The 17,545-nt window shown below is 37.8% G+C and overlaps 1 protein-coding gene across 1 annotated transcript; it reads left to right on the forward strand.

The window, feature by feature from the left end:
* The first annotated feature begins 645 nt into the window (after positions 1–645).
* LOC115984732 lies at positions 646–1,428 on the forward strand. The gene has a single exon (XM_031107746.1). It carries the CDS (start codon positions 646–648, stop codon positions 1,426–1,428), a length of 783 nt encoding a protein of 260 aa, XP_030963606.1.
* Positions 1,429–17,545: the final 16,117 nt, after the last annotated feature.

A 17,545-nucleotide genomic window follows, 5' to 3' on the forward strand; every position in this document is an offset into this window, starting at 1 on the left:
AACTCCGGTCCAAAATGCATCAACTTCGACATCACACCCACACGAAAAGAACCTCCCGTTGGTTTCTGAACCAGCAGACAACCGCCTGATGACAGTTAATGATCCCTGTGCGAACCTGGGCTCTCCCGCAATTCACGGGGGTACAAACGCTGCCTCGGACATCTCGGACTTGACAGAACCTGACGTTTCTCGGAAACCCACTCTACAAGAAGACTTTGAGCACTTAATCCGAGAGATTGACAAAGATATCAATCTATTTGAGTGTGGGAACGTGCAAGAAGGGCTTTCAAAAACAAGCGGGCGGGAACAAATGTCTGATGTGGATTCTAGGCCCTCTGTACACTCCAACCCAACCACGAACTGGAATCAAGCCCAGCCCACCCAGCCCATACCCTTAAGTGATATTACAAACCAAGACCCACATACCTATTCCACTCAGGCCCAAGCTGGTAAGAAATAGACCCGGATCCAAAGGCCCCCCATTATCTCAGAACCACAAGAATCTAACCTCATTATAGGTAAAAGAAATTCCCTTCCTTTTCCAGATTACACTTCCTCCCCAAAACGCAGAGCCATTGAAACTCCCCTTTATAATGAAAACACTCTTCCATCGGCGGCGGCTGACTCCCAGCCCCGCCGGCAGCCATGAGTTGGCTATGCTGGAACGTGCGTGGGCTTGGGAACCGGCGCACCGTTCGTGAGCTCGAAGCTTTAGTCCGAGCACAAGATCTCGTTGCCCTGTTTTTGGCTGAGACGTGGGCAGATGAAGATAGACTCTGCAGTTTGTGTAATAAATTAAACTTCGATCATGCATGGATTGTTCCTCGGATCAACAGTACTGGGTGTCTCAGCCTCTTTTGGAAAAAGATAGTCCACATCGAAGTGATCTCCTCCTCGCCGAACCACGTGGATACAATTGTTGGGAATTCCGACGAGGATCGATTGCATTTTACCAGTATATATGGTTTTGTAGATTCAAGAAGGAAGCAAGAAACTTGGTCTCTGTTGCGCCAGCTGCACCGACGTATCTCCTTTCCCTGGCTCTGTGTAGGAGACTTCAACGAAATAATGTGGGCGCACGAAAAATTGGGCAGGGGTCCGAGACAAGATCGCATGATGATGGAGTTTAGGGAAGTCCTGGATGAATGCGGTCTAATGGATTTGGGCTATAGAGGTGAGAAATACACCTGGAAAGGAAAACGCCCAGGGGGTATGGTCTTGGAGTGGCTTGATCGGGCAGTAGCGAATAACACTTGGTTTGCTTCCAACCCGGGTACTCAGGTACAACACTTACAATCTCACGCATCGAATCATAGACCAATCATAGTGAAGCCGGATGGAATCTTCCCCAAACCATGCAGACCTTTCAAATTTGAGAAAATGTGGCTGAGCGACAGGGGATGCTCTGATACAGTCATCTCGGCATAGGGCAACTCTGCTCCGGATACTACCATGGCCCAAGTTGCAGGTAAAATCAAACTCTGCGGTGATAGACTTTCCATTTGGAGTAAACAATCTTTTGGATGTATTAAGAAAATGCTTGAAACTAAAAGTAAAATGCTTGCTAAAGCTGAACTTGCAGTTGCTAGAGGGGGAGGTGACTATGCTGTAGTTAAGGCTCTGCAATTGGAGGTGAATGCTTTACTAGACAAAGAGAGTCAAATGTGGGAGCAACATGCCAGGGCTTTATTTCTGAAATGCAGTGATAGAAACACCAGCTACTTCCACAGCAAAGCTTCCCACAGATATCGAAGGAATCGAATTTTCGGCCTTAGGAACAATGCCAATGTGTGGTGCTCGGAGGTGAGCCAGATCAAAGAGATAGCTGTTGAATACTATAACTACCTCTTCACCTCTTCCAATCCATCGGATATGAATGAAATTCTGGATGCAATCCGTCCCTCTGTCTCAGCAGACATGAATATTCAACTCTCCAAACCGTTCTCAAGAGAAGAAGTGGATACAGCAATTAAAGAAATGGACCCCATTAAGGCTCCTAGCCCCGACGGTATGCCTCCGATTTTCTATCACTCTTTCTGGTCTTTACTTGGTGATGATGTATATAATGCTGTTTTGGATTGCCTAAATAATTGTAAGATTCCTAAGGAAATAAACCATACTAATATCACCTTGATCCCGAAAGTTAAGTATTCAAAAAGCATCACTGAGTTCAGGCCGATAAGCCTGTGCAATGTGATATATAAGTTAGTCTCAAAGGTCCTAGCCAATAGGCTCAAATCTGTCCTCCCATTTATCATTTTTGAAAATCAAAGTGCCTTCCAGGCAGGGAAAGTCATCACTGACAATGTCCTCATGGCCTTTGAGATCCTGCACTATATGAAACACCACCAAACTGGGAAATCCGGGTTCATGGCGCTCAAATTGGATATGAGCAAAGCCTACGACCGGTTAGAATGGTCTTATTTAGAAGCCCTGATGAAAAGGATGGGTTTCTGTGATTCTTAGGTGGCATTAATTATGGAATGTATATCGACAGTTAGCTACTCTATTTTGATTAATGGGGAACCCTCGAATACAATCTTCCCATCAAGGGGCATTAGACAGGGCGACCCGTTGTCGCCATATTTATTCATTCTTTGTACGGAAGGCCTTCATGGCCTCCTAGCCAGTGCTGCTGATGCTGGCCTCATTAGGGGTGTTTCCATATGTAAAAAAGGTCCTAGACTGATGCATCTATTCTTTGCAGACGATAGCGTAGTCTTCTGTAGGGCTTACTTAGCCGAATGTCATATGATCCAGAAGTTGCTGACATGTTATGAAAGAGCTTCAGGGCAGATGTTAAATAGGTGCAAAACTGGCTTGTTCTTCAGTAAATCCACACCTACTGAGATCCAAATTCAAATAAAAGACTCCCTGGGGGTTCAGGACATCAAGCTATATGAAAAGTATCTCGGTCTCCCTACTTTAGTCGGCAAGTCTAAGAGAGCCAGTCTGAATTTTATTAAGGAGCGTGTCTGGGCAAAGCTCCAAGGCTGGAAAGAGCAGCTCCTCTTCCAAGCTGGCTGGGAAATCCTTTTAAAAGCCGTTGTCCAAGCCATCCCGGCCTATGCCATGAGTTGCTTTAAGCTCCCCATCTCTCTGTGCAACGACATTGAAACTTTAATTAGAAAGTTCTGGTGGGGGCAGCGTGGTAATCAAAGGAAAATCCATTGGACAAGTTGGCATTCTCTGTGTAAATCCAAGTGTATGGGTGGATTGGGCTTCAAAGACCTCCAAAAATTTAATGACTCTATGTTGGCTAAGCAAGTTTGGCGTCTCTTGGGCAACGAAGATTCTCTTTTCCATAGATTCTTCAAAGCTAAGTTCTTCCCGAATGGGAGTATTCTCGATGCAAAGGCTGGGACTGGTTCTTTTGCTTGGAAAAACATTCTCAAAGGGCGAGAAGTGATTAGCAAAGGGCTGCGTTGGAGGGTGGGAAACAGCTCGGAGATACGAATTTTCCAGGACAATTGGCTCCCAGACCCTTACCTTAATAGAGTTTTGTCTCCCCTTGATTTTCTTGGCATCGATGCTAGAGTTTTTGTGTTGATGGATGGTGTCAATAGAAGCTGGCTGCATGAGATAATAGATAACCTCTTCTTACCACACGAAGCAAAAATGATCAAATCTATTCCTATCAGCTTGGTGGATTGTGAAGATAAAATTTTCTGGCCTTTGACTGCTAACGATGAATACTCGGTGAAGACTGGATATAGACTACTTTCGAATCTGGGTGCCAGCGATAACCCGAGCTCTTCGGACATTTCTCAATCCAAGCAAATCTGGAAAGCAATCTGGAATTTGAATGTTCCAAATAGAGTTAAAATACTAATGTGGAGGGCGAGGCTGGATGCTCTGCCTTCTCGGGTGAATTTGGTTAAAAGAATGGTGTAATGTGATCCGGTCTGTCCCAGCTGTGGTCTTGAGTAAGAAACGACTCTTCATGCCCTCTGGTCTTGTCCGGCCTTAGTTGATGTTTGGACCTTACGCTTTGCTTGGCTAATCAGGCAAACTAGGCTATGTTCCAATTTCCTGGATATTATTCAAGTCTGCTACTCTAGGAGTGAGTGCTTTGAGCTGTTTGCAACCATAACCTCAATTATTTGGACCCGACGGAATAGGTTGAGAGTTGGGGAAATTCCTGTCCCACTGCAGAAAATCAATTCCCTGGCTCGTGACACTCTTCAAGAATTCCATGATGCAAATCCTCTCCCGTGTGGCCCTTCCCCTTCCCCTATTCCTGTCAAATGGTCTTCGCCTCCTGAAAGTTGGGTGAAATTTAACTTCGATGGAGCTTTATTCAAGGAGACCGATTTTGTTGGGTTGGGAGTGATTATTAGAAACGACCTTGGTCTAGTAATGGCTGCCTCGACACAAGTAATTCCGCTGCCTACCTTGGTAGAGACGGTGGAAGTGCTAGCAGCTCGTAATGCCATCTGTCTTGCTCGGGAGCTTCAGTTTAACAAGGTAATTATTGAAGGTGACTCGGAAGTGGTGATTAAGGCTTTTAACAGCTCAAACGTCTCCTCCACCGGCTTTGGGCATATAATCCGAGATATCAAGATAGTTTCTACAGCTTTCAGTGAGATCAGTTTTTGTCATACTCGCAGACAAGGCAACAAAGTAGCTCACTCGATTGCTAGGCGAGCTTGTAATTTTTCTCCTTTTATTGTCTGGATGGAGGATGTTCCTCCAGACATCCTCTCTGTGTACTCTTCTGAAATAGTTTAATGAAAAGTTCTTCCCCCCTCATCTTCCTGGGGCGGATTCTCAAAAAAAAAAGAAACTATTTTCACTTCAAGTAAAATAGCGATGATCTTGTTGACCCTTAATGCGGATGGGACATCCATCAAGGTGGTGATCACATATTTAGGGGCTTTGAGTTGAGTCTGAAAAATTGTTTGTCCAAATGAATGCCCTAGGATCTTAATTTATATGCAAGCACATAAATATATTTGTTATGAATAGATATATCAATTTCAAGAGTTACACCCTTACTTATATAGTTTATTAAAATAATTAATAGTAATTATCTACAAAAACAGACCAAGAAGTACTCATTCTCAGCATGTTAGCTGCCAGCCCTTCTTTATTACTCCTCTTGTATGACTATAGAGAATGTTCTGAAGTCATCTTCAGTAGGAGCTGTTAGTTAACAATTCAACCATGGATACCTCTATTTAATTTTTTTGTGAACACATGGAAGAAGAACAATTGAATGTAGCCAAATGACAAACCAATTGAAACTTTTGATTTTGTTGTTGATGCTGTAGTTAATGATTGTGACTCCGATATTATGATGGTTTTATTATTCTAAAATGCTCTGAAATTCACTTGAAATAAAACAGAACTGTGATACAATCCTCCACTCTATTTAGAGTTCTAGCTGTCCAAAACAATTTCATTAAAATTTTATGGGTAGGAATAAAATGGACAATCTACCAATCCTAATCCATTTCAAAACACTCCAATAACACAGTGACTCAGTGTCCACTATTTCTGGTAGTTCCAATATTATGACACTAATAATTTGAATTACCCACCACCCTTTTACCACTTTAGGACCAAATCCCACACAATTTTTATATTACCTCAATATAAATAAAACTAAACCATTGAAGTTGCAAAGATCAATAATTGAGACAAACTCATCACTATTTCAAATTAAGGGAATGAAAACTAAATGAGAGAGAGATGAACCTTAGTGAGAATGATATCGAAAAGATCCATCCCTGCTTTTGAACCCCCAATCGTTGTTTGGTGCCTAAAATTTTCATAGGAAAAAAAAAGAAAAAAAAACTGAGTTTGTAATAATGGTATGGCAAGTAATTGGGTAAGATGATGGACCGTTTGAGTGAGGGAAAAAAACCTCTTTTGAGTATGTATGGCTGGTTGACAGACTCTATCTATCTCTATTTTTAATGTGGCTAATAAGGGTAACACAGAGAGAGAGAGAGAGAGAGAGAGAGAGAGAGAGAGAGAGAGAGAGAGAGAGAGAGAGAGAGAGAGAGAGAGAGAGAGAGAGATTAACACTTACATGATGGACCACCAAAGCTTGTTTGAGGATGTATCTCTCTATTCTTTGAATGGAATCTTGTCAAAGGATGGTTAGCCAAGTCGTTATTAGCGTCTTTGGAAGTAAAATTTAGTATTTTGTGATATTTGGAAGAAACGAATGTTGCATAAAAGACTTAGTTTGAAGCCGAAATTTAGAGAGAGAGGAGTCCCAGTGGAGTAAAAATTTGTTACTACGTTGATCATTATCTGCTACTATCTATTGTTGTGTTGATCATTAACAGACGGTTCCATAGTTGTAGGACTTTTAATTTGTAGATGAGGTCTATCCTTAACACATTGCCATTAATTTTCTCTACATTGAGTTTCCCTTTTGCGTGGAAATAAGGGGTGGGAAGCTTAGGCGGAGGGGGAGTGTGTCGACCATCTCTCTTATCCCTCTCTATTTCTTCCCTCTAGAATTTTCTCTCTTCTTTAGAGCACCATTTAATGCTTGCTTCATTGGACTCCTCGGTATTTGCATTGCTGTAAATACAATGAATATTTGAATGGATATTTATGATGTGATCTTAGTTTTGGCATCAAAATTAAGAAAAATTTTGACACACATGGCACCAAATTGGACTCTAATTTTAGATTTGAATTGAACAATTGGAAGGATAATTGTAGTGTGGTCTCCTCATAAATCTAGACACATGGCACAAAATTGGAATTTTAATTTTGAATGCTTAAATAGTGTGTAAATCACCTATGAACGTTTATACCCCCAAATTATAAATTACCAACACAAGCTTATAATCAAAAAACGTATGTATGGAATATGAAAATAAGCTAAAACAGAATTGGTAAAACAATCTAAATCGAAATTAATCACAACCACAGCAGTAATTAAAAGGCAAAGATTAAAGGAAGAGAGATGTAAACACAAAGACAACACAGCAATGTGTTATCGAAGAGGAAACCGAAGTCCTTGGTGAAAAACCTCTCAGCCACCCTCCAAGCGGTCGATAATCCACTAGAGAATATAGTTGGGATATATGAATAGCAGAAGACCCTTCAAGCCTAATCTACCTAGTGCACCTAAGCCCTCCAAGCTTCTTGCTCCAACAGGGTTACGCCGAACCTTGTCTTCTCTAGCTTACCAGATCCCGTAATAGCCCATTGCATCAACCAAAATGAATTGGTCCCTTTTGAATTGCTTCCCAAGTACCAAATAACCTCCTCACAGATATGGCTATGGTGAGATAAGGACTTTGGCTAATGTACCTCTCAAGGATATATCAATGGAGAGGATGAGAGTAAAGGAATTTGGAGAATCAAAAGGATGAAGATTGTGGATGAGTCAATTATGTTTTTCTCTAAGGTTTCTCTCTCAAAATTCTCTCTGGAAGATCTCTATATTTCGTGGGTATAAGAGTATTTATAGTAGGGTGTGTATGGAATGCGAATAGTCAGTTACAACCAAACAGGGTATTTTGGCGACTTGAGCTTGCGACTGGAACGAGTCGCAAGCTAATTGCCTTGCCAGACTGGAGGTTTTGTCCTGTAGTGCAACTGCTAGTGTGATCCTTCAGCTTTCCCTACATGCTTCACATGTGTGCCATTCTGGCGACTTGCCAGTCGCGAGGATCTTCTTGATTGCACACTCTTGAGCTTTTCTTTACATTCTCTCATACACTACCTTTACATGATTCCCACCCAAATACAGGGTTTCTAAATGCTGAATTACAAGCAAATTTGACACGAAATAAAACCAACTAATGATTGAATAAATTCAACCTTACAAATTTGAAATTCTAATTTAGGTTTCTCTCGGCTTTACCTATTATTATATATATAGATATATAGACTAGTCGCTAACTCGTGTGATGTACGGGAATAGCTACTGAATGAAGTTCAAGAAAAACAAAAACCGTTATTTTGAGTTGGAATAGTAAGCAAAAATGAATGAAGTTATATATATATATATATATATAGTGTGTGTGTGTGTGTGTGTGTGTTTATGGGAAGGAATAAGAGACAGAATGTTACGTCTCTAGTTTAGTTTGGGTTGTATATATAGGTATATATAAGATAGGTTGTAATATATATGTCAAAAAGTGCCAATTGACTAAAAATGTGCTTATTGATTGAAAATGTGTCTATTGATTGAAAAGATACCTATTGACCAAAAATGTGCTTATTGAATGAAAATGTGTCTATTAAAATATCCTAACCCTTCCTATTGAATATACCAAACGATGCCTATTGACAAAAAATGTGCCTATTGAATGAAAATGTGTCTACCAAAATGTGTCTATTGAAAGGTCATAACCCTTTATATTTGATATATCAAAAGATGTCTATTGATCGGGAGGGTGCTTATTGGCCCAAAAAGTGATTATTGAATAAAAATGTGTCTATTGACCGAAAAGATGTCCATTGGCCAAAAATATGCCTATTGAATGAAAAATTATACCTATTGAATGAAAAAGTGGCTATTGATAAAAAAAGTGTCTATTAACTAAAAAGTGTCTATTCAATGAAAATGTGTCTGCTGACCAAAAAAGTGTCTATTGAAAATAAAAAGTCACAACTATTTAGTGTTTTTAAGTATATACGTGGCATTAATTTATGTAATCATGTGGTGCAATAAGGAATGGTTAACAAAAAGTCAAACATGTTCGGTTTTATATTATATAAAGATATATAGATGATTCCTTCATGCATGGCAAACTTGTTAATCAAGCTCATTAAAGAGCTATTCAGCACCAAAAAAAGAAAAAGAAAAGAAAAAAAAAAAGCTCATTAAAGACCTTTTATATCGTGTGCTCTAGATTGGGAGAAAATACAAGGTGTTTCGGATGCATGCATCCTCACACTCACATAAGGATGAACCCCACAATAGAGGAAAGAGGGTTTAAGAAGATTATGGTAACTGGTTAAAGAAATATATTGTTAAGCTAATATAGAAGATTACGTGAAAGTATGGAATAGAACACAAAACAAGATGTAACAAACTAACTGATATTATTAGATTCAACAGGTTTTTTACATAAGACATAAGACACTCTGATAAACACTCTGATAAACACTCTGATAGAGGCTCTCTCTTCTCTCTTGCCTCTTCAAAGTTACAAGGACTTAATTTATAGACCACAGAGCTTAGAGACAATGTACATTATGCTTTTTAGAAGATAGTAGGGGCTTAGGTTATGAATTGACAAGTGGCCAAAGGGGTAGGGGCTTGGCTGGAGACTAATTTTCATTTGAATAGACTTCTGCAAGGGCATTAACATCCATCTTTTTCTTGGAACCATTCTTCGTCCACATCAGCATCAATATCTGGATCATGGTTGCGGTAGGAGGGGTCATCGTAACTAATAAGAGAATTGTGCATTTCCTAATAATCTTCATGTGACCACTATTGTCTACAAGCTTCTGGATCAGTTCGTACTATTTTGGATAAGATTCCCTTATTAAGAGATTCTACCTTTGTAAGAGCCTGGTAACAGAATACTCAAGAAGTGTTCATGTGTGAATGGAGTATGCTATCTAAGTTAATGATCCAATGCATCTCTGATGGATGAAAGATTTCTTCTGCTTGGAGTGGGGCCCACCTTTATATGAGTGTGAGAATATATGCATCTGAAATACCTTATACCACCTCCTAGATCGGGTGTAATACACCCCAACACAATGAAGGTAATTCAGAAATCACATACTAGGTATCAAATAAGAAACCACATACTATATTCAAACTATAAATTGAAAAACATCGGTCCACGCGAGTCAATTAAGACTTGTCTTCCAGAATCAAACAAATTCCTACTGTTCTTCAGTGGTGATTATTTGACTTGTCCCCTAGAATTAAACAAATTCATATACAATTCTTTAGTGATGTCTTTTCTTACTTTTTGTTTTCAATCTTTTGGAAAAATGGTCGGAAGGAACTTGTTTATTGACAGATAATGATTGACTAGTCAACCGTAGAAATTAAGGTGTGTTTTTATTTTTTTTTAGAAGAAAGACATATCTGCTTTTTATTTCATATAAAGGAGATAGAAATATAACAGTTCCTCCGGACTCTATCCAAAAAAGGTGTAGAGCATTCAGCAAAAAAAAAGGTATAGAGCCAAAACCTGATAAAATTATTTTGTTTAAAAATTTTTAAAGGGCAGGTTGTTAGTTTTGGGTAATATTGGTTAATTGGGCTTAATTTTTTTAATTTTTGCTATTGGAAATTTTTGTTATTGGTATAATTTTTTGGGGGGTAAACTGCAAATTACACCTTTAAAGTTTGGGAGTGACTGGATTTTACAATCTAAAGTTTCAAAATTTAGATTTTACTCCTTAAAATTTGATGATGTTTGGATTTTACATCCTAACGTTTCAAAATTTGGATTTTACCCTTTATATTTTAAAAGTTTGGGGTATTTGGATTTTACACCCTAAGGTTTCAGAATTTGGGGGTGTAAAATCCATACAACTTAAACTTTAGGGGGTAAAATCCAAGTTCTGAAACATTGGAGTGTAAAATTCAAACACCTCAAACTTCAGGGGGTAAAATCCAAATTCTGAAACTTCAGGATGTAAAATCCAATCACCTCCAAACTTTAGGGGTGTAAATTACAATTTACCCTTTTTTTGAACTTGTATATTTTGTTTTACATTTTAGATGTATAAATTTTTTATGGCCTTTGAAATAAGGAAAATGCTAGAGCTACGTTTTATTTTTTTACAAATTACTAATATGATGAGTATTTATAAGTAAGTAAAAAAGTGATGTAAATGGTGAGCCCAAATGCGAACTAGTAAAAATGTATACCTCAACAGTTTGTAAAATGTTATAGATAAGTTTGTGGGTATAACATTACTCTTAAAAGATTCAATGATTTTATTAAGGACAAAGTTTAATTTTATAGAACAAAATTGCTAAAATTAATACATATATATACACACACATACATTATACACTACTATTTAAAAAAACAAAACAAAAATTGGGAGGCCATTCCCCCCCAAAGTCAACATATATCTACATCTTTCATCCAGTCAAACACAGGAAACGAAAGCGTCACTCTCTTGACTAAGACATGAGGTAAAGCATTATCTTGCCGATAAACATGAGAGAAAGAGAAACTTCGAAGGGAGTTAGTATATGACAAAGTGTCTTTTACAAGATGACCAAACATAGAGTGCAGTAAGTTCTTGTGGTGGAGAGTAAGGTTGAGCAATGACTAAACCTCATCGACAAAACCGAGCCTCATTGACAAAACCGCACCAAACTTTGGGTTGACCAAAAGAGCCAATGCCGGCGAACGAAATTAAGTGACCCTTCCGACACCGGTGTAGTGACATAGTCGGAGTTCATTTTCGAAACCGACCCACAAACCGTTTTGACCGATTCATATATAGAGACAGAAATAAGGGAAAAAAGAGAAAAACTATGTTGCAATCACATCTCTTATTTTGCCTGAGCCTCTAGTAGTCTGCCTACCCCAATTTTGTGCAAATTCGCCTCTTGCCGTGCTGTTTGCATAGCTCAAAGTGGTATGGTTAAAATAAAAAGAAGATTAAAAAAAAAAAGAAAAAAGGAGAGACTTCCAAACTCGGGTAGCAAAATGAAGAGGAAGATAGGTAGAGAATGAACGGTTTGAGACTTCAATGTTGAATCTTGAGAAATGAAACCATCTATCTCTTCCTTGAAACCATTCTTCGTCCACGTTAGCATCAACATCTGGATCGTGGTTGTGGTAGTAGGGGTCATCGTAACCAATAAGAAAATTGGGCATTTCCCAATGATCTTCATATGGCCACTGCTGTCTACAAACTTCTAGATCAGTTGGTACTATTTCGGATAAAATTCCCTTATTAAGGGATTCTGCCTTTGTAAGAGCCTAGTAATAGGATACCCAAGAAGTGTCCATGTGTGAATGGAGTGTGCCATCTGGGTTAGTGACCCAATGCATCTCTGATGGATGAAAGATTCCTTCTACTCGGATATCATTTTTGGAATTGAGCTTAGCAATTAAACATCTTGTAGTAATCTTGTGGCCAAATCTTGGATGTACTATGATGGGATACTTTTTCCAATCTCCATTATGAGCATCATCTTCTAGGATTTCATACCAGAATTATTGGAAATATCTATTTCCACTAGGGAAAATAAAATTATAAAATTCTAGTTCAAAATGAAGACACAAATAATATTCATTGAGTAAATACCACATGTACAGATAATGTACGACCGTCCTATTGGTTACCCAAAAAGCAAAAGGGGTTTTCCATGGTTGGCCCCTATCAGGATAAATGGCAAGGAAGTGGCTTTGGTGCTCTTTAAGGTAATTATGGAGGACTCTAGTGATTCTTTTAGATTTGGCTTCAAGGGTCAAGGTTTTTATTTGGTCTTTTATATCTGGGGGAAGGTTTTCTATCATATTAAGAATATCATCAGGGGCTGCAGAGGAAGAGCATGAGGATGAGGATGGATCAATAATAGGATATACACACAAGGGTGGAGGAACAATTGTGGTGTTAATAGCTAGAGGCTTTCTAGAAAGATAATCGGTGATCGGGTTATCTTTTCCTTTAGTGTGCTTTACTTGGAAAGACCATTGTGAAAACCAATTTGACCATCTGAGTAACTGAGGATGTGGAAGCATTTTTCTTTTGAACTAAAGCATTTTTGGAAAGGAAGACATGTTCATCTCTACTAGAAAATTATGCCCAAGAAGTGGAACTGGAATTTTTCAATCCATGTTTCACTGCAAGAATTTCCTTGAAAGTGGAGTGGTAATGAAGTTCTGAAGGCTTGAATGTACCAACTTTATATCCACAAATGTTTCTTTTTCCATTAACCTCTTCAAAAAGAGCCGCTACCCAATACTTATCACTTGCATCTATCTGCAAAATTCGTTTGCCTGTTCCTAGAATATGTAACGGGGGAAGCTTTTCTGCTAATCTTTTTAATTGTTGAATTGCTTCTGTGTGGACAGAATCCCATTTTGGATGGGTCTTCTTTAAGAGTTGAGCTAAACAGTTCCTATATCTAGAAATCTTTGGAATGAAGTTGAACATGTAATTAACAATTCTAAGAAACTGTTGTATCTGCTTGGTAACTGTGAGCTTGTCTAGAAATTCACCAAGAGAGACAACCATGTGAGGTTGCAAAGTATACTTTCCATTTGAAATGCTTACTCCCAGAAAATCTATAGAAGATTGTCTAATGATCATTTTCTTTTCTAAAAGCATTATCCCATGGGATTTCACTAAATTGTAAAATTTAGTGAGCAACATTTCATGAGATTCTACATCTTTTGAGAACAAGAGAATATCATCCACATAGATTAATGTATTGGCCAAGAGTGGCTGGAACAGTGTCACCATTGCTTTTGGAATTGGGATGGGGCATTTTTAAGGCCAAAGGGCATGACTGTCCATCGGTAATGATGGTCTGGAATGCAAAACACTGTCTTGTACCTTTCTTCTGGATGGATTCCTAATTGTCAAAATCCTGCTTTGAGATCAAATTTTGAGAATACTCTTCCATTTGAAAGATGTTGAAAGAGAGCACTTTTATTTGGCAAAGGGAACTTGTCATTTGCAAGAAAATGATTGAGATCTTGGTAATTGATTACCAATTTGAGTTTTCCTCTAACTTGTTCAGCATGCTTGTTGACATAAAAAGCTTCACACGCCCACGGAGAGGTTGTGGGTTCTATGAGGCCTTCAGAGAGGAGGGCAGATAGCTCTTGTTAGCTAAGGCTAAATGTTCTGGGTTCATTCCTCGGTGACTGGCTTTTGTGGGATTCATATCTTCATTCTTTTTGAAGGGAAGATGTATGAAAAATTCTGGGTTTTTCCACAAGGGGTTTGGATTTTTAAGAAGGAATTCAGAATGGCTATTTGCATAACAGTCGTTGATGATATTCTCAATGAGTCAAAGGGGTCGACTGTAAATAGGTGAGGGACTTGGGTCTAAGTAAGAAGGTTTTATTTATGCAAAAGTCCTTTTGAAGACCATCTAAGGCTGGATATTTGGAGAAGGAGATCAAATCCTATAAGAAAGTCTCTGCCTATAAGAGGGGATCCAAGGACTTGGTGTTTTATGGTGAGGGTTGGGAAAATTCTGATGAGAATAGGCTTACTCTTCTGGGTAATTAAAAATGTCTCCCCATTTGCTGCACAAAACATTTGGTTATGGGGTAGCTAGAGTTCTGCAGGCAAAATCTTAGGATGGAGAATTGTTGCTGTAACTCCAGTATCAAAAAGGTCTATGACTGGGATAGGTCTGGAGTGAGTTTGTAGGAGGATATGTACTTGTGCTATGGGAGTGGGACTGGTTAAAAGAGCTATAATGGGTTGGGATGTCTAAATAGTTTGGATTTCTGGGTTTGAGGCATCATCACTATTTGAGTCTAAATCTTCTTCTGATGTGGAATAAGCCATGACTACTAGAGTTTGAGGAGAGTAGTCATCATCAAGTGAAAAGAGTGATTCTACGTCTAAAAAAGGAGTGTCATTTGCATGAATCTATGCTTGTTCAAGAAGCTTTGCTACTTTCTTCTTTATTGGACAATTTTTTGCAAAGTGGCCTGGTCTTCTGCACATAAAACAAACTTTTGAAGTTTTTCCTTTGAATTGCTTTCTTCTAATGAACTTCCATTTTTTCTTTCTGAAAAATTTCTTCCTTGGTCTTGTATGGTGTCTCCTTTTCAAAGAATATTTCTTGAAATGATCTCTTCTTTTTGTTGGACAGTCACAATTTTTCTCATAGCACTTTATTTGCAAATCTTTCCTTTTGCAACTATCTTTGAGTTTACTATGAACCTTGTCAATTTTTGAAAGAAATTTTCTCTAGTTGTAGAGCTTTTCTAGAGCAATGAGCACATGCTAGTAGATTTCTCCCAAGGAGGCTTGTTGCAAGGTTATTTTTTGAAGGTTTATCATTCAGAGAGTTTCATCTCCCGATACAGCAGTTTCTTGGAATTGTTAATTACATATCCGACTTCATTCCAAAGATTTCCAGAAATAGGAACTGTATAGCTCAACTCTTGAAGAAGACCCATCTAGAATGGAATTATGTCCATACAGAAGTAGTTCAACAATTAAAAAGATTAGCAAAAAAGCTTCCCCCGTTACAGATTCCAGGAATAGGCAAATGAATTTTGCAGGTAGTGCAAGTTACGAGTATTGGGCAGCAACTTTTGTTGAAGAGGTTAATGGAAAAAGAAACATTTGTGTTTATAAAAGTGGTGCATTCAAGCTTTCAGAACTTCATTACCACTCCACTTTCAAGGAAATTCTTGCAGTGAAACATGGAATTGAAAAATTCTAGTCTTGGACATATTTTTTATAGTAGAAGGACGAGAAGGACCAATACTTTTTATTTTTATTTTTAATGGTTTTTTTGAATGAAGGTTGGGGTTTATTAAACACGGTATAAGGATTTACAATAGGGAAATCGGTAATAGGGATTTTACCATCTTTAGGTACATGAGAAATTTCATATAGGTAGTCTAATCTATTTGCAGTGGATGTACGAAGGGAAAGATCAAAAGTAGGTTTAGTGGTGTTAGTGACTGCTAAAGATGAATTAGCCATGATAGTTTCTTCAAGAAAGATCTGTTTACCCAAAACCTAACAGGATTAAAATGCCAACCCTAGGCTTAAACATCCACAAGGTGACAATGGGAAATTGGATTCTTTAAGACTTTTGGGAACAAACTCCTTAGTGTTCTACTTGATTATCAAGTCCAGTGTTTTGATGTGAATAATATAGAGGATCCATGTATTGTGGCAACTGTAAATCACAAAGCATACTAATTAGGACAATAATCAAAATATACTAATCAAAGGAGTGGGAAACTATATGGTGGATATGGCTCTGATACCAAATAGAGGAAAGAGGGTGTAAGAAGATTATGGCAACTGGTTAAGGAAATAAATTGTTAAGCTAATATAGAAGATTACATGAAAGTATGGAATAAAACACAAAACAAGATACAACAAACTAACTGATATTATTAGATTCAATAGGTTTTTTATATAAGACATAAGACACTTTGATAAACATTCTAATAGAGGCTCTCTCTTCTCTCTTGCCTCTTTAGAGTTACAAGGACTTAATTTATAGACCACGGAGCTTAGAGACAATGTACATTATGCTTTTCAGAAGATAGTAGGGGCCTATGTTATGAATTGACAAGTGGCCAAGGGGGTAAGGGCCTGGCTGGAGACTAATCTTCATCTAGATAGACTTCTGCAAGGGCAATAATTGTGCCTGTTAGGTAGGGATAAGGTTCACTTGCATCAGGAGGTTTCTAGAACTTTTTTTTTTTTTTTTTTAAGTGTTAAAGCTGTTTAGTCTCATCCATCTCTTCCTTGGAACAATTCTTCGTCCACGTCAGCATGAACATCTAGATCATGGTTGTGGTAGTAGGGGTCATCGTAACCAATAAGAGGATTGGACATTTCCCAATGATCTTCATGTGGCCATTGTTGTCTACAAACTTCTGAATTAGTTGGTACTATTTCGGATAAGATTCCCTCATTAAGGGATTCTGCCTTTGTAAGAGCCTAGTAACAGGATACTCAAGAAGTGAATGGAGTGTGCCATCTGGGTTAGTGACCCAATGCATTTTGGAGTGGGGCCCACCCTTATATGAGTGTGAGGATATATGCATCTAAAACACCTTATACCAGCTCTTAGATCAGGTGTTATACACCACTAACACAATGAAGGTAATTCAGAAACCACATACTATATTCAAACTATAAATTGGAAAATATCGGTACACGCGAGTCAATTAAGATTTGTCTTCCAGAATCAAACAAATTCCTACCGTTCTTCAGTGGTGATTATAATTGACTTGTCCTCTAGAATTAAACAAATTCATATACAATTCTTTAGTGATGTCTTTTCTTAGTTTTTGTTTTCAATCTTTTGAAAAAATGGTCGGAAGTAACTTGGTCGGAAGGAACTTGTTAATTGACAGATAATGATTGACTAGTCAATCATAGAAATTAAAGTGTATTTTTATTTTTTTTTAGAAGAAAGACATATCTGCTTTTTATTTCATATAAAGGAGATCAGAAATATAACAGTTCCTCCGGACTCCATCCAAAAAAAGTATAAAGCCAAAACTTTTTATTTATTTATTTTTTTTTTTTTTTTTGAGTTTTAGTGTGTGCGCCCTGTTGCTGGGCAAAGATAAAATTATTTTGTTTAAAAATTTTTAAAGGGCAAGTTGTTTGTTTTGGGTATTATTGGTTAATTGGGCTTAATTGTTTTTTTTTTTAATAAATTTTGCTATTGGGAATTTTTGTTATTGGGATAATTTTTTTTTTTGGACTTGTATATTTTGTTTTACATTTTAGATGTATAAATTTTTTATGGCCTTTGAAATAAGGAAAATGCTAAAGCTACTCTTTTTTTTACAAATTACTAATATGGTGAGTAGTATGTTATAAGTAAGTAAAAAAGTGATATAAATGGTGAGTCCAAATGCGAACTAGTAAAAATGTATACCTCAACAATTTGTAAAAT

Source organism: Quercus lobata, chromosome 4 (genome assembly GCF_001633185.2).
Source record: "Quercus lobata isolate SW786 chromosome 4, ValleyOak3.0 Primary Assembly, whole genome shotgun sequence".
NCBI classification, from domain to species: Eukaryota; Viridiplantae; Streptophyta; class Magnoliopsida; order Fagales; family Fagaceae; genus Quercus; species Quercus lobata.